Source organism: Clinocottus analis, unplaced genomic scaffold (genome assembly GCF_023055335.1).
Source record: "Clinocottus analis isolate CAN_PGR_092001 unplaced genomic scaffold, fCliAna1.0.p SCAF_2, whole genome shotgun sequence".
Taxonomy (NCBI): domain Eukaryota; kingdom Metazoa; phylum Chordata; class Actinopteri; order Perciformes; family Cottidae; genus Clinocottus; species Clinocottus analis.
This window is the reverse complement of record NW_027175931.1, coordinates 7579984-7605631: the sequence shown is the minus strand read 5'-3', so window position 1 is coordinate 7605631 and position 25648 is coordinate 7579984. Positions and strand designations below refer to the sequence as shown.

The window sequence follows — 25648 nt, the reverse complement described above, 5'->3', positions numbered from 1 at the left end:
ATGAACAAAGTTCCCTCACAAACTACCTGCTGTAGCCTGGAAAATCCTATTACGGACTGCAGAGGGACACTTGGGAACGCTCCATTGGGAAATCTGTCTCCCTCGGCACGTACCAGAGACAGGACATTGAGTTCTCTCTCCACCTTCTCAGCTCATTCTGCTCTCTTTCATTCACTATGACTGATTTAGTCTCTCTCTCTCTTGTACTTTTCTCTCCCCTTTATCCGTCTTTGTCTCTCGTCTGCCTCATCCATCACTCTTGTTTTCACCCCATCTAGTTGTCTAGTTTTGCCTATCCTATCTTCTCACAGACTACCCTCTCAGTCGCTCTGCATAAGTATGTTTTAAGTCCCCTTTTCATCCCAGTCACCCTCCACTCTCTCCCCCGGGAAGAGGAACACTATCTATTCCCCACCATCTTTGCATGAGCGAGCTGCATTTATCTGTGAATTTTAGGGTGACTGCCATGTGTAGAGCCCAATCCCTTACCCCTAAAGCAAAAGTTTAGAAATCTCTAATGCAAAACACATGCGCATACAGTATGCTGGATGTCTAATCCAATATATCCCAGAAACATTCCCTTTTTATTGCTCAATTTACATCTTCAAACAATGAACAATGCATGGTATGAAAAAGATACTCTGCAAAAGCTGCTGTAATGGAGTTAGAATAACATTCCTCGAGTCACTTGGAGTGTAAACAAGAAATGTAACTCTACAGAACACAAGTGAAGTCTGATTTGCAGCATATGTACCCTCTAGTGCAGCATCGTGAGACTTTAGAAAAAGCATTTGCAGGAAAGCAGCCATTATGTTTTTGTACTTTGGCTATACTCCAAAAAACGTATTTTGAGAATTATTGGAAAACCTATTGAGCCATTGCTCAATAGGTTTTCAGCCAAAGTACAGATATAGACTAAGAATAAGTTTTAAATCATTTTAAACTAGTTACTAAAGCTGGACAAGCAGGTACGATCATTTATTCACTTCAAACCATAATATTTGCCACTTTGTTCTCATTATTCAAAAGGAATGCATGTTTATTTTGAACATAATTAAACTTCCCCTATTTAAAATTATGCAATGACAGAAATTGATGGACTGTATCATTATTATGTAACCTGAAAGCAATTACAAAACAATTATTGACCTGGATGTGAGCCGTGGTAATTACCATGGTAATTAACCCCATTAAATACAAGAGCGACACTCATTTAAAATGTGACCTTCAAACACTGTACCAAATATTAACAAACATCCTTTTAGTTAATTAGCACTTGCTACAGTGGGCCAAAAAACTGCTTTGGATTGCAGGGTCATCCCGACGTGAGTGGCTGGTCTCCCGTGTTTGGGCAGGAGAGCAGTGATGAGGAAAAGTCCAGCATTCAAAATGTAACTACAAGCAAAACGTGCTTCAAATATTAAACCAAAAAGTACTCATTATGGCAACTGCCCCCTTCCAGAGTAGTATATTCTCATATATGATATTAACTGATTTTAAGATTATAGTGGGTTGTGGGGGAGCTGAATTAACTTATGTTGGGTAGCTTAGCTTTATTCCAAAAAGTTTATGCATTTATATGTGTTATATTAAATCTGAAAAGTACTTTCTAAATATGGCTTTCAGATAGATATATTTGGGAGGAAAGTATACGTTTTCCCTTGAAATAGTAGTAGTAGAATAGCAATGTAAAGTACTAGTACCTCATAATTGTAAGTTGAGCAGGTACTTTGGTACATGTACTTTCCACCATGTTAAAGTAGACACATCTTTAAGTAAAAGACAAATAAAACAGTAATCATACCATATACATCCATAGTATACATAACAGATGCTGTTATGTATACGGATCAATTAAATGGCCTGGATGTTATTTCAGATGAGGTGCGAAGTTTATCGCCTTTCCATTGATTACAACTATATTTGTGACAAAGTATCTATTAGCTGGTGAAGACGTGACATATTATTCATCTCATCATACAATAATGTAACATTTTTGAGCAACCTGATGTGGTCTTCCCTTCTGTCAATCATTTACTCTTTAGCAATTTTGGGCTTTTTTTTGCATTCACTCCTAGGTCACATCTGAGGGGACCAGACAGGGCCAGCTCACAAATATTGACTTTCCAATAACATAAGAGTGCACAGCAGCCTATCATATGGCTCGAATTAAAGCATTATGACATAATAGAGCAAAGTCAGGGTTAAGACCTCATTACTGCCACCCGGGGCCTCTGCTTTCTCTCTCTCTAAACCTGGCAGTTTTTAGTTCTGGTTTTGGAACTGCTCCACTCTAATTGGACCGGCAATATGGAGTAATTGTAAGAGGGCTACGGTGTTACTGTGCTGAATGTTGCCCGGCCTGCGTTTTTTAGCGCTTAACCCAGTAATAAGCTCTCAAACCAGACCGCAATGTCCCATTACCCTTTGAACTGCAGCACAGAGACAGAAGAGAGATTTAAACATGTGAGTGAACACACGCACATATATGCACACACACTAAGCACACGGAGCAGCACACTCCATACGGGATACATGGATACATACGTTTATGGAGATATGACTGTGTGTAGGTTGTAATAGCCGTGAGAGAGTGAGGGAGACTCTGGCAGAGGCTAAGAGGACAGAGGGCCAAGCCTGTTTGAGCAGCGCTGACCACAGACACAGAGAAAGTGGTTTTGTAGAGCAGTATTAGCTCTTGATTATTTGCGTTAACCGGTACTTAGATTTACTGTCTGAGTAATGCGATCTGACTGCTAGTTAAGCACTAGCAGCAACTCGGGGCAGCAAAGCCAGGACAGAGTTGCTGTTCCCTCTCTGTTTCCCCGGACTGGACCAATAAAAAGCCTGCAAGCTCTGCCCCTGAGTCGCCGTATTTCCCTCTCGCTAACCCTCCCCATTGGGACGACATTTGGAAACAATCAGTAGTGTGTTTTAAGGCAAGGCCCTTCCCCTATCAATCCCCCTAGATAAGGTATCTATGAGCCTCTCTCTGTGGCCCCGCACACGGAATTCATCACCTCTGTTTCCTGTATGCCGTTTAGGGGTCCCCTCATTTTCACTCCTATCTGTGCAGAGTGCAGGGGGCACATTTTTGTGTGTGTGTGTGTGTGTGTGTGTGTGTGTGTGTGTGTGTGTGTGTGTGTGTGTGTATGTGTGTGTGTGTGTGTGTGTGAATTAATAACAGCCCTTTTTTTTGACAGTTGACAAGGTGCGTCTAATTAAAAGTGCTCTTATGCTATGTGGAGTCCGCAGCACATTCCCGATAGCCCCTTCCTAAAGTTACCTCAAAGATTCCACCACGTTTACTGCAGATTGAGTTGTAAATTAATCGGTCTAACCTTAAAGAAATGTCTCTTTGGTAAGCATCATGAAAATCAAAATGATTGTGTTAGAATGAATGCAAGCTGGTAAGCGTTTGCTACAGGCCACCTCCCATTTTACTTCCCTTTTATTTCCCTGTAAATCATCTGATAACACAGAGATGCCTTGAAAATAATGGCTTCAACAGCGACTTTGAAGCTTCCTTGTTTCGAAAAGTCTTGCAGTGTACATCTTTTTCAGTGTGTCCAGAGTGCTATAACAGCTGAGGACAGATTATATAAATGTGTGTTACAAGGCGGTGGCATTTATATATTCCACCGATGAGTCAATGCACCTGCATATAAATTCTATTATATCTGCGGCCGTCTAGACGTTTGTCATTGTGTTATTGAATTTGCCCTGCATGTGTTTCCGATCAGATCAGCCTCGCTTTTTTGACTCCCACTGGGAGCTATCAGCGAGTCGGATTTTTTTTTTGCCTCCCGCCTGGTCAGATATAATGGGGGGAGAAACATGCCCCCCCTCTGAGCTTTTCAAACAGGTGAACTCCTCCTTCCTCATCTTTCCTTTTCCGGCCTCTTCCTTCAATCAAACAAGTCCTTCCATTCACTTCAGATCTAATTAGGTCCATGACCTTTGACCTACTTGGATAGACCCCTGACAAGAGCCTCCTTCACCTGGCATTGTGCTGCTGGCTACACCTTCCAACTGGCATAGCCCCCACTACCGCCCGCCTTTGTCCTTCTGCAATTCACTCTGACTTTGTTCAGTTAGTTAACTTAGCTTCCCCTCCCTGCTGGGAACTCAGACAGAGCATGAGGGAGGAAGAGGGAGTGGAAGGAGGGAATGAGGGGGAAATCTGAAATTTGTTTTTTTGTCCTGTTTTACTGTGAGAAAAAAGACACCTCAGAAGAAAGTGGAGAGGATTTTACTATCCTGCACTCATACATGGGAATCTTCCCACACTCTCTCATGTGCCTCCTCTTCTCTCACATGAGATTATACCCCGCCCACCCCCCCTTACCACCAAAATACACACACACACACACACACACACACACACACACACACACACACACACACACACACACACACACACACACACACATAAACAGACAAACACACGCCTCAACCAGCACCAACAAACAACAGATTAACCCAAAGAGTGGGATTACCGATCAACTGAGAGGCAGGGAGACGGACCCCCAGCTTGTTTTGTCTTTAGGATTTTCGAATGGACATCACTCCCGTCCAAGACAATCAAGCTCCATTTCCATTGAAGGGGGAGCTCATCTCCCTCACGGACACCAGGAGAGACAAAAGCAGACTCGGACACACGCGGCTGAAGGCGCTGTGGGGCTGCACACTCTGCACCATGTGAAGGAAGCTAGAGGACAGGGCTGTTTTGGTAGCGCAGCAGGTTAAGCACATGCTATTTACTCAACGGGGATGGGGGCCAATTCAACTAATCAATTGGCAATCAATTCAGTCCTCGAAAAACATACCGTGACTGGTTGTTGCGACATGCAGTATTTTAGATATAGTAGGAAATCAAAGATTTGTTAGAATAGTGACAACTTAATTTCCAGACAAAAATGTTGGTCAACCTCGAAGCAGGCCAAAAACAACTGACAGAGCTCAGAAGTGTCGCTGTATTTACAATTAAAAGAAGGTATAATTAAAAGCCATGTGTTTCCTCAACCGTCTCTTGTGTAGGACATTACGTCTGCACATTGACACATTTCCCTCCTTATACTATCCGGTCACACACAACAGAGTTTAATGATCTTTATTGTCCTCATTACGATTCATTAAGTGGCGACGAGACCCGAGTGTATGCTGTGAGTGGCTCCTTCATAATTACAGACAGTGTCTCAGCCGCTAGTTAGTGCTCTTCTCATGAAAGAGAAAAGGTCCCACAATGATGTCAGCGCAGCCGTTGTGTTCACGCGGCACAATGCATTGACAACCGCCATTCACATCGCCTTTGCATCCACAGGACTTTTTCACTTAGTATTTCTAAAAAAAACTATATGTGCGTGTACGTGTGTGTGAAAATGTGAGGATGTGTGTCCATTGAGAGGTGCGTGAGTGACAGAGGGGTTCATCCCTAGCGCCTGCCTTTCTAAGCGCTGCTGTGGGCAGGGCCATCTCCGCTGACAGTGGAAGGGATGTGGCAGGGGCTCGGGGATTAAGGGGCTTTTAGGAGGACCAAGAGTGGCTCTTTCTCCCTGTGACAGAGAGAGGTGACAGGCCGTCAGTGCACAGGGAACAGGCGGACAGCCAGCCAGAGACATCTGCATTCATTCAGGACAGCGGCTTATCCGCGCACAAAAAACACGCCCTCTCAAAACGCCCTCCATCCACGCTCTCACACTCTGTCTTACACACATGCACACACAAGAGTGTATGTGTGCGCACACATGCAACCCACAAAACCATGATTCCAGGATCGACCTTACCCAGAGTTCACACTGTCTGGACATGTAAAAAGCAAAAGAAGTAATGACAGATGAACTACAGTTGCCTGTAAATTTAGCACGTTAGATTTTCTGGTAATGTCCGCTGTTATGTAAATGAGACAAATCACCTGCTGGCACCATAATTACAAGCTCTATAAAAAATATGTCTTTCGAAATCTCAAATTTAAAGTTTCTGATTCAACACTAATACAAACAGAATGCAAACACATTTGTTTTTCGAAGTAGATCATTAGAAAAGCAAGATTTTCATCTGACACCAGTTTAAATGATGGGTCTCCTCCCGGCCAGGCAGCTGCTTCTCCTCCTTCCATCCTCTCAAGACCGGGAGGTTCAGGAGACAGGCAGAGCCAGGAAAGGCCCTGCCCAGCCACCTAATCCTCTACTCCTATTCACCATCACTGCTAATCTCCTTCACCACCTCCCCACCACCACCACCAATACTATCGCCTCCACCTGCACCTCCGCCTCTCACTCAAGAGGTGCACAAAGGCCCTAAAGCGCCCCTGTCCCGCCCCACTCACCATCCCATCCATTCTCGCACCCCTAACCTGCTCCGCCCATTGCTCCTACAGCAGGAGGCACCCAGTTTTCTAAGGCCAGGACCCATAATCCCGTGGGGCTGCGAGTTTGGGTGAGCCCAAAGGCTCATTGAGTGCTGGATAACTCTCTCCCGGACTCTAACTCTCTGTCTCATTGTTGCCGCCGCTGAGAAGAAGACAGACACAAATGGAGTTTGAATTTCAATGTGCCTAACGATTCAGAGAGAGAGACAGCAGAATATGGACTGGTGGGCATCCAGGCGTTAAGAGTACTTTCAAGGAGGCCATGGAGAAATGTATGCAAATACTGTGGGCGAGAGCCGGCTACCTCATCCCATTCATGAAAGTTGCAATGCAATATTTTACAGTTCATGTTTTATAATTTGAATTCTATTTGTAGTCTATTACTTAAGTGAAGTTATTGCATAAACTCTGGGAAAACATATTGAGTACTTCAACTTCCATTATTTTCCCCCCTGTTAGATGAATACAAGCCCAGCCCATGTGCTGAACTTTGGCCATCAGCTTTGTTCTGGGAGTATTCTCCAGGGTTGAAAGGGCACTTCACTTTCTATTTAGATATTCAAAGACATTTTGATGTATTTAAAAACTCCCATTGTTCTTTTAATATGTGAATATTGTTCTGTTGTAAAGACAAATTAGATTAAATTAATTCATTGTTCGTGCATTCATTCATTTCAGTTTACATTTGACTGTTTTTTTTACTGAAAATAAATCTTCCGTCAACAAAGTGCTTGGGTTGTGATAAATTGACAGACTTCTGGCACACGATTAAGTTCTAAAATCTTTAAGGCAGCTCACAAACACACACAAAGAAGTGCATGCACACTCACACAGTGAGCATTATGACTACTGGCACAGTCAGCAGTCCGGTTCTGCATGCAGCAGTGGAGGTGTGCATCTCGGCCCAGCAGACCCCTCATTGCTGCCTCTCTGCCTCTTATTTACCGGAGCTATCTTTCCCATAAGTCACCATTCCTGTATTCATAAATATCACGGACGCTATAACTCACTCGCCCCCTTTATGAATAAAGCCCCCAAATTTATGGTGATGGCTCTGAGGAACGGTGGCCTCCCTGGTGACAAACTTCCCCCAGTCTGTCACCACTGGCCCGGGCCGCTCAGGGCCCTCCATCAAACGCTCCAGATGGGAGCGCCACTTTAGCGTTCCCCGGTCGGTGACATCACCTCGCTGTGCCGCGCGGAATTGATGATGAAAGCAAACATATCTATCTTAACTCACATTTACCAAATCAATTTTATTTTTACAGACCCTCCGCAGGCTTATTGGCATATTGACGGTTTGCAGGCGGGGAGGGGGGGGGGGGCAACGGATGAGGGATGGTAAACGGGTGGGCATGGGAGAAGAGGGTGGAGAGGCAGGGGAGCTTAATGGCATTTACCATATTTAATGCAGAAGGATGTCATCACTGAATATCCATTCTGAATAATGTGGCATTTCATCATAAATTCTTTACAACTTATTTACTTAATGGAAAGAGTTATGGCTCGCTGTCAGGGTGGTAATTAAACATTGTGATACAGTGCTGCCTCGCCGGGATCCCATCTTTCCCCTCAATCCCCCCCACCCGCTTTCCCCCCCAGACACACACGCACACACACACACACACACATCCCAGCTCCTCAGCTTTTTAAATACATATTATTATTTAAGATCCCCATAAATTACCACCGGATTAAAATTCATGAAACCTCTTTTTCCTTTATTTCCTTCCCTGGGAAAAAGAATAACCCAAAGAGCTTGTTCAACCATCTGTAAATCTCCTAGAGAGGAACAGAGATTTTTTATTAACATTCTGTATAATGAAAATAGGCAAAAATGAAGTTTTTTCTCACTACAGTTTAAGAGACGTTTAAGATTTATATATTGCGTCTCAACCAGCAGTTGATAATGAGGGAGAAGTTGTTTCTTGGAGAAATGTAGTCCAGAGTGAAAAAAAGAAAGATATTTATTTTGATTTGGTTCGAGGCGCCAAAACCACTGAGTCAGAGCTGAAGAGCTGGAGAAATGCTCTATGATGCAAACCCAATGAGCACCAGTCCAAATCCAAAACTATTTATATGAGCCGAATGTTGATACCTTACCAACATGTTCTTAGTCAGCTTTAAAGTGCGGTATTGAAATGGTCTTAAAGGTTTGGGAGAATCTGGTAGGACAAGGACTGTTGTATTGAATCATCTTTTTATTTAAACCTGTTACTTTTCATTTTATAAACTGCATGGTCAGCAGTTCTTAATAAGCTTGGTTCTGTCCAACAAAGGGACAAAGGCCTGAGTATGAAGGACTAAATCCTCACATCCAAATTAGAAGGGATCTATTTCAGGAGACTTAATGAGGCTGATACTCTGCCAGCCCCTTCCTCCTACTCTATAAAACAGAACTAGCATGACACTGACAGAGGCCGCATCTAACCTTTGACCTTGTCCTGTGACCCGGTCTTCGATTTTTTGTGCCGGCTGACCAATATGTGATTTGCCAATGGCCGCACTGGGTCCCTAACCAGGATGAAAAGAGGATTTATGGCTTTTCATTTTAATTGAGTTAAGAGCACAACTTCAACTCCCTTTCTTTCAATGGCACTGAGCTCATATTACATCACTGGGCAACAAACAGCAACAACAGCTCTGTGGTCACTGGGCTAAATGTGAGCATGACGACATGGGAGAATATACATATATACATATATATATATATATATATATATATACATATATATATATATATATATATATATATATATATATATATATATATATATATATATGAAAAAGAGGCCTGATGTGAATGCCAATGTGTATATTGGCCAAGGTAAAGACCCTTGTCAGAAAGTGTACTATTACTGTTGCAGAAAATCCTTGAAACTGCAATTTCCATGTTTATACTTGTACCAAAGCTTAAGCTGCTGTTATAAGTAGAGCACATTTATTTATCTTAGCTACCATGTAATCTAACCTGAAACCATTGCAACCATTGAAACCAAATATGGTGACCACTCTAAAATTTAAAAAAAGCCAGTTTTTTTTGGATTGCAGTCCACTTATTGAAACATTCATTCTGTCAATCATCTGAGTGTGCGAAAGGTAGCGACTCTGTAAAGCAATCATTGTGGATTACATTGACAATATGCACATTAACTCTTCTTCATATATCCTGTTCCTACCTCCCAGCCTTGAGTGGGGTCTCGGAGACAAGGCATGTGCTCTCCTTCGTATGGTCCAAAGCGCTCTCCGATATCTACCCGCCTGTGGCTCCAGATGCCCAGGCCTCCGCCCGGAACCGCTGACTCTCGCAGTTCAAAGTCCAGGGGAATGGACAAATCTTCTTGGGGTAAAAAGATGCTCGGGTGTTGGAATGACAAGGAGTGCCGGGGTGAAGCCTCATCCTCGGAGAGCAGAGGGGACGCCGGGTAATCTGCCAGGGCTGAAGAAGGTGTGGGATCACCATCGGAGCCGCATACATCATCCAAGATGTCGGACGGGTAGAGGGCAAACTCATCGTCACCGTCACCTGGGGAAAGACACACAGGGAGTCTCAACGTGAGGGCGTTGCTCATATCTTTGTGAATAATGGATTACCACAAATATACAATGGCAATAGGTTATCTTTCCAATGTCATTGAATACGTTCCTGTCAGCACTGACAATTGAGTTAAACATACAAAGTGTACCTATATTAACTTGATAAGTTAGGAGAAGACAGGCGGTCCAACAGATACTACGATAACAACATGTAGGAGTGTCCCATGTGCAAAGACTTGATTTCATTTTCATTGGGCTGAGTAATAAACAGCAGTCGAGCTTTACGGGAGCACACTTGCTTCTAATGTCAATGTTATTCTTGTTTCTAGTTTCTTATCATTAGGTATGTCCCTGGCCTCGGAAAAACCCAACAGACACATATAAATTCATATCAAAATTTTAAATAACACCTGATATGCAAAACAGGCGTTTGGAGCTTAAACAAAACAAACTGCAGCAACAACATGGTGTGTTTGTCATTTGTTTGAGCTGATGCCAAGGTGGCTATGCAAGGTCTGCTCAGCATTGTACTGCTCTGACTGTTTTATATTTCCTTTTCCTGAACTCTTTCTCCACTGTACAGTGAAAACAGAGGGAAGCATACTGGGGTTAATTGTGAATAGAGTCAAACAGGACATAACAGTACGACCCTTGAACCATACTGAGCTTCTTCAGAGTGGCACACGCGGCTGGTGGAACTTCATGGTGGAAGAGGGATTGAACCATTCACAGTGTTGACACAGTGTGCAGGTGGAGCAAAGTAGCATTGTTCTCCCAAATGGGAGGACAGAGAGCACGTTAATCAGAAAGACGGATACATTTCCAATGCAAAGGAAGTCAGACAAGGAGAAAAGACAAGTTTGCATACCGACGATCGGACAGCTTACCAAACAGGCAAGCGTCCTTCGACTGCCAACCAGGTGTCACGCGAGGAGACGGAGAGACACTCAAAGCCGGAAACGATTCACAGGAAGCTGCGGCTCCCCCAGCGGCGCAAATCTGAGGTGGGCAGCGCCTAACGCAGGCTGACAGGCCACAGCGAGAGGGGGCTCTGCTAATGAGGCTCCACAACCCATCCCTGGGCTGAAGAACATTCCTAAAGGGCTGCCTGTGTGACACTGTACCGCTGCGCTGTCAGCCGTGGAACCTTTGATCCACACAGATACACACACACACTTCTTGTTCACTGGCCATGAAGTAACCGTGCTTCTGATTGACTGAACGGGTCACAGTGATTGGCCACAGGTGGTCATAAACTAACCTGCGAGATTGACTCAAGACCTGGACAAAGTCATTGAACTTTTCATGTGCTCTCACCTTTAAACTGCCACAACTTTTACCACTTTGCTTGACGAACAAGATAATCCAAGTGTGTTGCATATTAATATCCTTTAAAAATCTGCAAGGTCAAAGCACAATGTCTGGGGGAAAAGAAATGCACCACAATAGAAGTACAGGAGCTGTTTTCCTCCGCCGGTTAAGAATCATAATTCCCTGTGAAAACGTGTGTTTGCTGTGGGGAACAAAAACAAAACTATTCATGAACACATTGTGCTGAATCAGCTGTCTTTTAACAATGTTCTATGTTATGCATTATGCTCATGTATTTGTCAAACCAGATCTACAACTTAAGTATTTTTCACAGTTATTCCCTGCAGCAATATATGATCTCAGTGTCTACGCAACTATTGTGTTTGACACACACACTGTGGGCCCAGCACGTTCGAGGGGAATTTCTGTTAAATACGTTGCTGAGCCGAGCCGAGCATGAAACCCTATGTGGCTCTCGGAGTCAAGGTAATGATTTTCAGCACGGAGTACCGCGGTTATAGTCCTGGATGTGAAGGTTGCCATATGGTGGAGGGACGAGAGCTTTTAAAGGTAACTGTATCCCCCCATTGCTGTTTCTCCTTTGACATTTCCCCCCTCACACCGGTCTCAAAGTTTATATTTGATTTAGACCAGAAATTCCCCCGGTCCAATGGACTCCATGAGAGCATTTCGGCTCATAAACATATATGTTTCTGTAAGGTAAACGTTAGCAAAAAAGTAAATATGCTATGTTCAAAGGGAAAAAAAAATTGTGGTTTCATGTGCAGATGATTGATAAGTGAAAGGCCATAGCTGTACTTAGACATGTGGGGCAGTAGGGACACTTAGTACAGATGATTGGATGATGTGTGTGTGTGTGTGTGTGTGTGTGTGTGTGTGTGTGTGTGTGTGTGTGTGTGTGTGTGTGTGTGTGTGTGTGTGTATGTGTGTAATTCAGGGTGTCTCAGTCTACTTAAAGCAAATAATCCTGTTTGTTTGTTCAGTAATGGACATTACTTCATCACTGCAAGCCAACGCCCCTTCATCAAAGAGGGAGGTCCAAAATAATTCTGGGTAGCGAAGGGGAACTCCAGCTGGGAGCAGCACCATGACTTCAACTGCATTATCAACAGAGATAGCACACCATGATAGTACAAGAAAGCAAGTGTAAAGTAAAATAATGAAGAAAAAAAAGCTAATCTTTGATGTTGATCTATCTGAAAGACAACACGGAAGATTTAGTGAAAAATAATGAGGAAAACAGTATTATCTCCTCATCAAAATCCCTCATGGACATCAGAAAATAGATCACGGCACTATGCATAAACACAGATATGCGCACATGGATGTGTCCCGTGTATTCAAATGCTTGCGCTTGACACCAAATTCATTAATTTTTATTAAGGAGGGAAAACATTTGTTCTCGGGCCTGCTATCTGCATGGGTGGAATGATTTTCACCTCTGCCACGAGGTGTTGGGCGGACTCATACATCACACGATTACCCCGAGCAGCGAGCAGGGCCGCCATCATCAGGGAGTGAATTAAAGATGATAGAAGGAGCTATTAATCACTGTGACAAAGCCCTTAATGGAGGTGTGACCCAGCCACTGCTGACGGGACGCCGAGGGGACGCACCCACGGGACAAATGGATACATATGTTTACAGAGAGAAATAACCTACCTGTGGACATAGTTAACCCAACCCCCCGCTCTCTTTTTTTCTTGCAAAAATACCTGTCTCTTGCTACATTTACTCACTTTACTCTGTCGCCTCTTATGTGTGAATCAGGTAAACTCTACCCCTCTATCCTGCTTATCTTTCACATTCCATAATAAAGGAAAGTAACAGGGTCTCGACTTGTCAAGTTTCTTTTTTTCCATTCTGTATGGTGAATTATGTATGTATACTCACATAATCTGACTGATGTATACTGTAAAATGTGCCAACAACAGGTTTGCTAAACCTAATTGAACTTTTCTGCTCCAGTTCCTCCACTGCATCTCTGCTTATAATGCACATAGCTAGACAGGCGATAACAATACAGTAAAATGTGTAAAGTGGGAATATTATTTATCTACTTAACCTGGGCCCAATTCACAGACCACTTCATCTGGCCAGATAGAGAGCTCTAACAGTTGAGTGATGGGGTCTTAGATCATAAAATATGGAAACGAACTCCTCACCTTTAGAGGACTGGCCCTCGTGCTTATCTGTAGACATCATTTGTTGCCTGTGATAACAGACAAATGGGACGGGGAGGCTTACCCTTTATATTGCAGGTCAAACATAATCACACATGATCCCCTCCATTAGTCATCACATCCAGATTCTGAAACTGAACTCTTCATCATTCCTTTCTATTTCTATCTCAACACCAGAAAAAGCATGGGCGTTTGTGCTGTTTCTTCAACGCTATGTAATACTTTTCCTGGTTTAGAACCAGAACCACAGTCGAGGTATACGTTTTCTTATTATCATATTTACCGCACTGCTGCTAAACCAACTTAGAAATTGTTTGGGGCATTCAAAATTGGTGGGAGGGGCCTAGGGGGCTCGGGCACGATTGCTGTTATTGCATGTTGATTAATTTGCCTGAAAAATGAGGATGCCCTGAGGGAGATGTAGGCGTAGACATCTGAGAGACAAGTCATTGTGACGGAATTCAAAAGGAAATAAAAATAATTATCTTTAGTTGGTTAATTTGAACGCTCTTACAGCTACTGCCAAACAGAAAATGGCTGCTGTTGATTTGCTAAGCACAGTTAATTACAGTGCATCAGTTTGTGCCTAGATTCCCTCAGCAGGGTGTATAGGAGAGCGTTTGGAGCCCCATGCCCTCGGGAGAGGCAATAAGCTTCCTAATTAACTCCGTCTTTGTGCTTAATGGAGGCCTGAGCGCCGCTTGTAGGGATTCTTTTGGTTGTGGGTCCATTGGGGTGACTGTGGTACTCAGTGATACAAACCACAAACATTCATAGCCTTAGGTAGCTGTGTGTGTACAGTCCTGGCCCATTGTCCATAATTTATCTCTTAAATGTTTTTCTTCAAGGAAAAACAATTAAAGCGGCAAATTTACAAATAAAATAGGACATTTGTCAATGCTGCTCTCTTTACCATTTTGTCTTTTTCAAACAGTAAAATATCCATTAAAGATACATATAAAAATATAACATTGTTAAAGAAAAGCAAAGGTCACACTTCATAGCTGAATTAACATTATTTTAAAAAGATGAAATGTAACTATCGTTGATTTTAATAAACTTTCATGCTCTTACTTGAATGCCTTTATTTAGACCCTAAAAGCCTAAATTAAATACCCTTTAAATTAAGGACAACAACTAATGCTGCAGGTACTGTAATACAATTCCATTAATGCAGTTATATTAACAAATCCACACATTCATTTGATCACAAACAGGCACTCATTGTATAAACTGTACACACACACACACACACACCGGATTAACAAGAGCACAGCTCTTTACGCAGTCTTAATTAACGAGAGCATTGTCTCTGTTTTTTCACCCTTATGTTAGTCAACTGCTCAGCACTCCAAATGGAAAACACTCCATTAAGGGCCCTGGGCTGAGTTACCAATTAAGACCGCACAACAAACTGAAACTTAGAGCTGGTCCCTCTGTGCGCACACACTCACACACAGACACCTAATTAATTAGCATTAGTTGTGATTAATAATGAGGGTCCTTTAATGGTAAATCTACAGCTCCGATGGCAGGCTGACACAACAAAGGGGTCTGTGTGCGCGGCAGGATTTATCTGGGGAGCTGCTCGGGGATTTTAACATGTTTCTTACAGGCCTGACAAATGGCCTATTAATTATCTAATGTTGTCCGACAACAGCCGCTTGATAAAGATGTATGTTTGGACAGGGTGAGGAGGGGAAGATACCGCAGAGGAAAAGAGAGAGGGGTGTGTGCGTCAGTGTGTGTGTGTTGGCTTGTTTGCATACAAAAATAATTAAAGAAAAATATGCGAGACTTGTGGAAAATCATACAGTTGTAGACTACCAAGTGGCACGCACATGAGCACATGATTTAGCATGTTCTCCAAAAAATAATAAATCTTCCTTTCGAGATACATTTGTGTCAAAAGACAAATGGCTGTGCTTCTGTTTATGTCGTTGTTTGGGATAATCAATATGAAGGATTAACAAAGCACATTTATTTTTAATGAAATGTAAATGAATGAAGTCTCACGTCCATAGGTTACGTACTAAAACCACAATCAATATGATCAACGCAGAAGCCTCAACAACAACCAAACCACTTCACATCATTAGCTCTCTAATAACATGGAGCATATGGGCAGCTCGCTCTCTTTCCCTCTCCCTGATTCAATCTCAGTCCAGAGTCTAATTTGTGGAGTTTATCTTCTGGCTGTATGTTGACAGGTGTTCCTAAGTGGGATGCCAGTTGCCAAATGATTTTTTATGATTGTTTTAGCCACACATTTGGGCTAATGAGATAGGATCCCAGTCGGACGCTAACTCAAGCCTGTCAAATGTAAAGCAAACAGAATAACAACCCGGCGCTCACATTGTTTCCACAAGCCATACATCAGCCGGGGCGTAGAGGGAGGGCCCTCCGAATCACACGCTGACCCCGGGATAGAGAAGATGAGAGGAAATAGTGGGAGAAAGAGGGGGGTACAAATGGAGAGGCAGGGGAGAGGATATAGAATCTTTCTGCAAATGCAGTAATCAGGGTACTGTAATAGTAAGAAACAAAATTGTAACCATTACGATTTAAAATTAGGTGAAAGAAATGATCCTAAACCCTTTGTGCCTCTCCATATTCTGCCAGTAACGTTGTGCTTACTTGATGTATGAGAGCATTTGCTTATCGTATGCTTGAGTTACTGACAAATTCACAAACTTTTGAATGTATTGGTTTGCCCGTTTTCTCCTTTGAAGTGTTGTGTCGAAAAAAACGTGTGGATACAGATAATTAATCCCATCATGTCTTCTGTCTTCTGCCTCGGAATCAATCCAAACTCAGCACTCCCAATCCTGCCACCCCACACCATCCGAGGCTTTTGATTAGTTTGTTCTGGGCACCTGTGCCATTCCTTTCATTGATCTTCCTCTTCCGCTACCACAATCCCTCTGTTCTTTTAAAAGGAAACAACAGGGATGTCTGCCCCAAAGAACAAAGACAACCACTCTCCACTCAGTACCACTGGAAGGTGAAACAAGAACACAAACATGCCAATCAGAAAGCAGAAAGCCACATGTATTACTTAGTCCAAAAGTAAAACCAAATGTGTATCCCAAAGTTGCATTAGCAACAACACAATGCATGTCAACGCAAACATGCAAAGATGCATTCTCTCTCACCCTCTCGTCGCTCTCCCTCTTTCGCTTTCATGTCATGGCTAACTGCCATTGGGCCCTAATATAATTATGGCTCACAGTTGTGCACATTTGAGAAATTGATTCCTTTGATGAAATGTGAGCGAGGCAGGTCCAGGCAGAGCAGAGAGAGAGAGAGAGACGTATATCCGCAGTGGTTGCTGCCAGCCCCCCAGCCCTGTGGAAGGCCCCCTGGGTACCCAACCGCCAGCTCAACCTGGCCCGGGCTGTCCCAGTCGTTAAAAGAAATGATAGCATATGCGCTTTGTTTAAGCTTGATGTCTTCATAATGTATTACACAATTAGATTGATTTGACAATTTCCATTATACTTGATCAAATATTTATGCAGGCCTGAGGATGCTAGTTCTTATCAAAGGGGGCGGATCTGCAGTGCAGATGTGAGCTGTGGTCTGCAGCGGGAAGGCCATCAGTCAAGTAAAGCTGGGCACAAATTGCAGGTAAATGCAACCCGACTACTTGAAATTTCTATTTGTATGTTTAATGTTTTATTTTGTAAGTCATGCAAGCAACCTTGAACTCAGTCTGTCATTGTTTGACATTAATAATGAGGCACACAGGGTTGAGATCAGATGCACAAATCCAAATTGTATATCTGTGGATCAATAACCATGTCCAGATCGGTTTGTGTGCTGTATAAACACTGAACACAGAAAAAAAAGCCTGGTGGGCATTGAGTTCGTAATGCTGTTGGCCACCCTGCCAAGAGAAAACAACAAACATTTTGGCTGCACACATTTCTGGCTGCGGCACATTAGCTTTAGATTTGCCTAAGTTGAAACCTGTAAAGCCAATGTCAACTGTCTGCTGCTATCAGACAGTCATCCATCGCGCTGTTAGCCCTGAAGTATAATTTGGTCAGGGGGTTTGATCACGTCACAATATCTATGTTATAAGGTCTATAAAACTCATGTCCAATGTGTACTTACATTATATTATACTGTATTAAAGTCTAGGAAACTCTCACTTTCTTTCCCAACTTTCTGCATCAGCTTTGTATATTAAAACACAAGGCAGAAACGCCAATACAGTAAATAAATCAATTCAACAATACATTCAAATGGCTCATGCTCAGAGGTGAGTCTCCTCTACCCTTCTTTCCTCCCTTATTCTCTCTTTTTTTATACCCTGGATGTCTCCCTCTTTCTCACCTGTCTCCCTTCTCCCTCCCCTGTCCCCTTCACACCCTTTCTACGAACCTCTCACCATGCACAGCCACCCCACATCCATCACAGCCCAGAAATTTAAGGAGCCAAATTGGCCTCATCTGTCTCAATGTTGGATGCAGATGGAGTTTCTTCTGCTGAGGGAGGTGCAGTTAGTCACCCCTACTGCCCCCACCCCTTCAATCTACTGCCTTAAAGCCAAGCCAGCCTGTGCCGGTCCCACCACTATAGAGCCACGTTATGAGGCCGGCGGCTGGAATAAAGAGGGCGCGGCGGTGAAGTGACCACTACACTGACCACACATACACACTTTGCTTTATTCACTTTTCTCTCAATCACATTTCTCTTTTCTAGTTTCCATCTCGCTCTCTCTATTTCGTTTACCCGCTCCCTTACTTGTGCTTACTCATATTGCCGACGCACAACCTCCGCGAACACAGGCGGCGGTGGCCGTAGCGCAGCCTGCAGTGGATTCCCGAGCAGCCTGGTCAGAGCTGGCTCGTTAATAAAGGCCCTAAATGAGGCAGCATGCATAAAACATGAAGCGCTGCGTGCTGCCGTAATGAACTGCTGCTCCATAATTGCATCTCGGAGCCGTAAAATGAAGACAAAATATTCGAAGAGGGATTCTGTCACCTCTCTGCAGACGCAACACTAATCACAGGCGTTCGGCGGGGCCCTTGGGGTCTCCCCTTGACAGAGAGCAGGGGCTAAACGCCCAGGGCGGCGACATTGGCAACACCCTCCAAGTAATGGGACATAATTGAATAATTGCTGATTAGAAAATAGGGGAGAGGTAATAGTATAACAGTGTCCAGTGTGTTATCTGAAACGATCCCATTGGGAAGGAGAATATGATGATATGGCACATGAATGAACAACTATATGGCACATGAATGAACTATATATATATATATATATATATATATATATATATATATATATATATACACACACACACACACACAACTACTGTGCCTAACACCTACTGGAAAATAATTCAATTAATTTCGGAGTCTGTTTATGTGCCTGAAATTATTGTTACGGGATAATAGATGAGATGAAGCAAATGCTGGAATAGAATAGTGTTGTTTGTACCTGTTTGTGGAACCAGATGGGTGAATTTATTAGGAGAACTCAGACAATCTGTTAGACACAGGAAAATAAACTGAACTGACCAAGTAAGCAATCAAAATGTTCAAAATTACATTTAATTTATTAAGAAATAATCACGTAAAAGAAATACAAACAAAAGACCAATGTCTGAATGCACGCGCACACACACACACACACACACACACACACACACACACACACACACACACACACACACACACACACACACACACACAGACAGACAAGCAGGCCTCCAGATGAGAGATTGGAGTCCCACCCAGGGGTGTCACCCAGACAGTTAGAGAGTTGCTGTAGTGACAGGGTGGCTGCGGTGACATAATGAAGGTGGTGTGGTTGTCACAGGGGGTCAGTGGTGATCACACTGCCCAACTGGGGAGGAGGGGTGAGGTTAGGGACAAGTATAATGAATCCCACCAATGACAAATGGCCCTCAACTCAGGACTGAGGCATCTGACAAACTCAAACTCATCACTTGGACACCTTTAACACACACAACTGACACGACTAGGAACATGGGCGCGCGCGCGAACACACACACACACACACACACACACACACACACACACACGCAGTGATGCAACAAAGATACATAAACATTCAGTGTCCCATTTAAATAGATTGAGTGAATGATCAGGATGCTACTAAATCTCCATTGCTCTTGTATCTCCTTTCACAAGCTTCTCTTTTTGGAGGGGAAACCTTTAGATATTTAAAAAGCCTTGTCTTTCATTTCTTTGCTCAGATTCATTTAATAAATCTTTTCTCTCACCTCCGGCTGCCACTTGAAACTGTTGAAAAAGCTGTTGTGGCACTATAGTGGCAGGTCAGAGGTTATCAATACGGGTATTGTTTAACATGCACAATGATTCACATGAATGCAGAGACCCCCCCCCCCCTCTCAGCCCTCTCTTGCACTCTGAAGCATGAGCATATACAGGCTGAACAGGCCTCATCCAGATTTACCACAGAAGGTACCGGTACTCCTTTACAAAACTGAATTCAATCATAAACAAGGTCTGTGTTTGGTAAAGAGAGAAAAACTAACCATTGGAAAGCAGGAGTATTTTCAAATGTGACAAGCTGACCACCTACTAGCAACCTGACATCCTCCATTTAATATTTTTGGATATGAATAGACTTTGTCTGAGGGTTTCTTTTCCACTCACAGGGTCTGCTTGCCTCAAGCACTACCACAGCAGCACGCCAATTCCACCTTAACTTTGTTACAGAACTTGTTACATACAATAATGTCCGCGGCAGCAGAGACTTTCCAAACCACAGTGTGACATGTGGAATAGACCCGGGCATGGAAAGGTCCTGGAGAGGATGTTTGTTTAATGATTGTTGGAAGGCTAGCATTCAGCCCCGCGCCCCGAGCAACAAAATCCCCCTCGGAGCACTGAAGCTGTTTATGTTATTTGTTATGGATGTCAATTTCCCTCTATTTGGGAGGTGATATAACTGGGCAATACAGAAGGATTGTGCTATTGTATGGGGATGGTTGTCTCTGTGTGTAATACACTACGCAGCTCTGCATGTAAGTCTGCTCATGAACACTGTGGATCATTGTCAAGACTGAGAAGGGCATTCAGCCTCACCTGCCACTTCAGAGATTTGAATGTTGAAACCTCGTGACATCGCGAATAAAAAAAAAAGTTTGTAATCATGCAATACTATTTAATTAAATTTATTTAATACAGATGATGCAATTTAAAATTGATATATGTTGGTAATAGTTATTACACATATTGTGTAAAGACTGGACACTTTGGATGGCCGATGCAAAAAATTTAAGCACAAAGAAATTCAAAACTTCCTTCCATTAATTTTCTTATATTTTGCACTATATCAGAATAGGACACACTTGTATTCTTACCTGCATTTTATGCCTGTAAGGGAATGCGAGTGTGTGTTAACGTGTGCATGTGTGGGGAGGAGGATAGAGAGTGGACACAAATGGAGAGTGACAGCTGCCAAATGACAGTGAGATTGAGGTGGGAATGCAGAAGGACAATGAGGGAAGGAGAGGAACATGACAGTAACAACAACTCAGATTAGACTGAGATCACACACACGAGCAAACACACACACACACACACACACACACACAGACGCAATCCAAAGCACATCACCGGTCATACCCAGGGGGTGGATGGGAAATGCGGTCCTGTAACGAGTGCTCAGTGTGTCATTCAGACAGATGAGAAAGATCACAGAAACCCCCCGTTTCTTCTTCCTAATTCAAACAAACGGGGACTCTAAGCAGAGCCACATGGCCTCATTTAATGACTGACATTTTGTTTAAGAACCATCCATAATGACCTGGTTTGAATTTAAATACTTGGTGTTTATTTCACAATGAGCTGCCAATATTCACCAATGAAAAATTCCAAAGGGCTTGAGTGACTTGAAACTGTTGACTTCATGCTTTTTCTCTCTCTTTGGTTTTCCTGTTTTGTACATATTTGGAGTGGCATGCCTGTGGAATTACTGACAGATTGTCTGTCCATGTCAAGCATAAAGTAAAACAGATTATCAGGAGGTCTCTAACACTAATGCATTTGATATGGCATTATTTCTACAAGTGTGGTTTAATCTTTGCTCTGACGGAATCAAATTTTACCACAATTCTTATTTTGCTCAGGGTGCATCCCTCTATATTTGACAGCTCTATTGACTGAGCAAATTTGATCCATGAAAGCCATGTATCTTTTTATTAGCATGGCTTAATCTGGTATGTCGAACATCATATTAGGTTAGTGTAAAAAAAAAAACACTGACTTAATCTTATAATAATTATGCACTGTATGAAAATGCAGAAAGTTTCAACACAGTGCATATATTTAAAGAGTTTTCTATAAAATCTTAACGAGGCAGCACAGTGCAATGCGGCCTCTTATATACCACCAAGAAAAACATCTTAAAATAACTATATTGACCAGGGAAATAAAGCAATTACAAATCACAACAGCACAAAGATTAAACTTCTTTTGAACCACTTGATACATTGACAATCCGGTAAAAAAAAAAGTGCCAGAATGGAAAGCATCCCCCAAAGACATTGCAAGTGTTGCAGCCAATTAATAAGTGCCTCATTGGAACCTGCTGCATGGTCTCGCATAGCCAAAAATCAATCAAGGTCCACTTTTTTTTCATATTGATGGACTACGTTGAGTGAAAGAATGCTAACTCCAAACTAACAATGCCGCAGCCATGTACATAGATGGAAATCAATTGTAATTAAAACTGAACAAGTGTTCCGCTTTATACACTCAAAGAGTGCATTGGTCATTAAATACATTTTCATCAGTTATCAGTTAAAGGTTTTAAATTAAGTGCATGGCTTCTGCCTCCTTTGGGATTGCTCTCTATGCTTCCACACTTCTGCTGCAAATTTACCCGGTGCTTGCTTTGCAATCAAAAGGCAGCAAAATTAAGTATCAAACAAGTTAATGTTATGTGTCACTCTCCAAAACGATCGGTATTAGAAACACTTAATTAAACTTACAAATTCAAATGTACTAATCAGTTTGCGGCAGAGTGGGCGCTTGTTTTTCCCACATGAAACGCCACGGCTGGCCAGCCAGGCCCATTGCCTGCTCATTAACATGAAGGTGTGATTTGCATTTCCTGATGGACTGTTCCAGTTTTTAATATCCCCCTTTCTGCTTGCCCCCTTTCTTGCATCAATCATGGAAGAAGGAGGCCACCATAGGCCACTATTAACCCTCCAAATCTGCCACAAAACAAATATTACAAGAGTTCACTAATTTGGAGATCAAATAGCCACTTGTCCATTATATAATTGAAATGAAGGTGGAGTGTTGCACTTCTGAAGAGCTCTATAATTACCAGCTGTTAATTGCACACTTGTGGTGTCTCACTTTTAATTAAAAAGAGCGGCTCGTTGCTGGACGATAAGCAACGGTGGAGAGGCGGCGGTTTAATCAACAAAGCCAGAGGAATTTGTTTCTGCTGTGGCCAGCAGCGGGTTGGAGAAATCTTCAAATAACCCAGGGAGATTAAAACGTGTCCATTAGGACCAGTCAGGTTTTATTTGGGGTGGCAGGAGCGAGGTGCATTTGAAGTCGTCCCGCTGCAGAGTCCTCTGCGAAGCGCGGCTGGGGGTGTGGGTCTAATCAGTCCGCTGCTGGCCCTGAGCGCTCAAGTGGAGGAATTGGACCCCGCTGGTGGTGAGAGAAGGAAGGGAGGAAAGGAGGGAGAAAAGGACGGAGGGAGGGAGTGGAGAAGGAAAAGCCTCCCCTCCCCCGCACCCCCCCGCCGCTCTCCCTTTCCTTTCCTCTTCTCTCACTTTCTCTTTTCCTGTCTGAGTCTAATTGACTTTGTTTTGAGACTGGTGTGACAGAGAGCCAAAAAAGTCTTTAAACTCTGCGTCTTGCTTCTGGAGTTGGGTGTTTGCTTCGCACATTAGTCACCGAAACACGGCCTCGCAATCTGTACAAGCATGAGATATCTCTCCAGGATGTGTCAGCGCCCTTAGACAATACACAAACAACCTCAGGTCCCTTTTGGACATACCGGAGAAAGCCCTTCCACCTATTTCATGACCTTTTGAACTATGGCAGCACAATATAAACTAAGAAGAAGAAGAAAAAAAACTTCTGTACTTGAGAGTCCCAACATGTGGCTATAACTCACACTGTGTTTATATGACTGAGACAGTTACCTTGGTCAGCAACTCTGGGCAGCTGCCAGGCCTCCGAAGGCTCTCGGTGCACCAGTCGCATACAGTACATGACTACCAGAGTGCGATAACCTCATTCACCCTGTCTCTGACCCCTCCGCTCCCTCGCTGATAAAACTGTCTGCCAGGAAGTGTCCTTCACTACGCTTCCTCCCTCTCATGCTCAATCAACACCTGTCATCACGACAATCAACCGCCATGTAAACGCACTGCCTCTGTCTTCACATCCAACACCAAAAAAAAAAAAAAATTGAATAATTTATCATCGTGTCTAAAATAAATCTTAAAATTGTCTTTACATACAATTTCATTCTGGTCTGGATTATATGTAATAAATAAATAAATCAATAATGTAATCAAAGAACTAATAACAGAATCACTAGGGGCTTCCCAGACCCCCTGAGTGTCGCAACTCTTTTAGATAAAGGGCTCTGGGTTTATCTAAGGAAACAGTCGCTAGGGCGAGGATGGTCTGGCCTCACTGACAGATTAGTCCAGGCCAGGCCCACTTCCTGCCTGCTGAGGACACTAATTAGAAGGAAGGACTGACACCACAATAAGAGCTGACAGTTGAGTGCACTTAGTACAGCTTCACACAATGCACCGCTGTATTACAACAGCAGCCACGCTAAGCCATCAATTTCATCATATTAGCGAGTGCTTATCTGATGTGACAAAGTTAACCTGGATGTTGTTTTGGACAGAAAAGTACAAGAGTGCTGAGAAAACTGTGAGGGTGCTGATTTATTAGTGGAAGAATGCAACGTGTTTTATTTGAAATTGTATCAACCTCACCACCTCATCTCTCTCGCTCTCTCTCCCTCTCTCTCTCTGGCCCCCACCCACACTCTACCTTCTCCTAGACACGCACACACACTCACACCGAAGGAGACAAAAGTCATTGTGAGCCTGACCAGTTCCCAGTGTTAATGACATCCTGTTTACAAACACGGTGAACAGTGTCGCAGGGGTCATGGGCACTCACACCCTCACACCCCGAGTCTGTCTGAGTCTTATATCTTATCCTTCTATTCAAATGACCTTTGACCCAATGAAGCATTCAGCATAGGCAACCACGAGGGGAAAGATGAGTGCTCAAAAAGGATGTTGTTCATTTGACAACACTGCTGCAACAACTGGAACCAGAAGCATGCAAGTGCATAAAACCCGATGCATGAATAAGTATGAAGGATGCTTGCACTAACACCTGAACTAACCTCAAACTTTGCTATTTTTATAATCCCTGAATCACCAAATGAGGGAAAAATCTGCTATTACCCAAAGGGCAGATACACAGTGGTCACACGTACGTGCACGTAATGGGCTGAGCTGTTTTACAACACCAGCATGAGTAGAGCTATTGTTTTATTTTGAGAGGTGCTGGCTGTTATTGGATTGTTTTACACTAGCAGGGAGGATTTTTATTCCAGAGGAGCTCTGCGTGGTGTGGAGTGAGTCAGAGAGAGAGAGGGAGAGAATGTGTACGCACATGTGTGGCACTCTTGTTTAACGGCATAGGAGTGTGTGTTAGGGCTGAGCTTCCGTTGGTGTTTATTTATCAGGAAGCTAATGTCGCTCCCACTGAGGGCCAGCAGGGGTCCTCAGGTACAGGTGGTCTGTCAGCACGTTAACCCAGAGCCACACCACCGATGTTTGCGTGAAAAGATTTGCACTGTATATTCAACATTACCCTTAAAAATGTGATTATTGTAGCAACTTTTCAACATAATTCTCCAGGACACCTGGAACATAATGGCAATATTGCATTCATGTCTCTTTTTACTCACGCACTGTAATGTATGAAATAAATCATTAAAAATTACACAGAGTTCGTATGCGCGCGTCCTCTTGTAAACACACTTGCATATTATGCTCCTTCGTGCATTTCCCCGCATCTGTAACTGCGTGCGAGGTAAAACATGCTGAATGTGAAAGTGGAAAAGCGGGCATTTTCAGGGGGCTCTCTGTGGCGGTGCCAGCGGGCGTAGCAGTACGTCAGCGCAGGTCGGGCGCTACAATGTGCCTGTC

At 43.2% G+C, this 25648-nt stretch overlaps 1 protein-coding gene across 5 annotated transcripts in view; it reads right to left on the bottom strand.

Moving 5' to 3' along the window:
• The window catches only part of mecom (MDS1 and EVI1 complex locus), a 132539-nt gene that overhangs the window by 77980 nt on the left and 28911 nt on the right, over positions 1 to 25648 (bottom strand). For all 5 annotated transcript variants that reach the window (XM_068585409.1, XM_068585410.1, XM_068585411.1 and 2 more), the window contains exon 2: positions 9550 to 9896. In XM_068585409.1, coding sequence (XP_068441510.1) covers positions 9550 to 9585 — 36 coding nt within the window. In that variant the 5' untranslated portion in view covers positions 9586 to 9896. The remainder of the gene's footprint in view (positions 1 to 9549; positions 9897 to 25648) is intronic.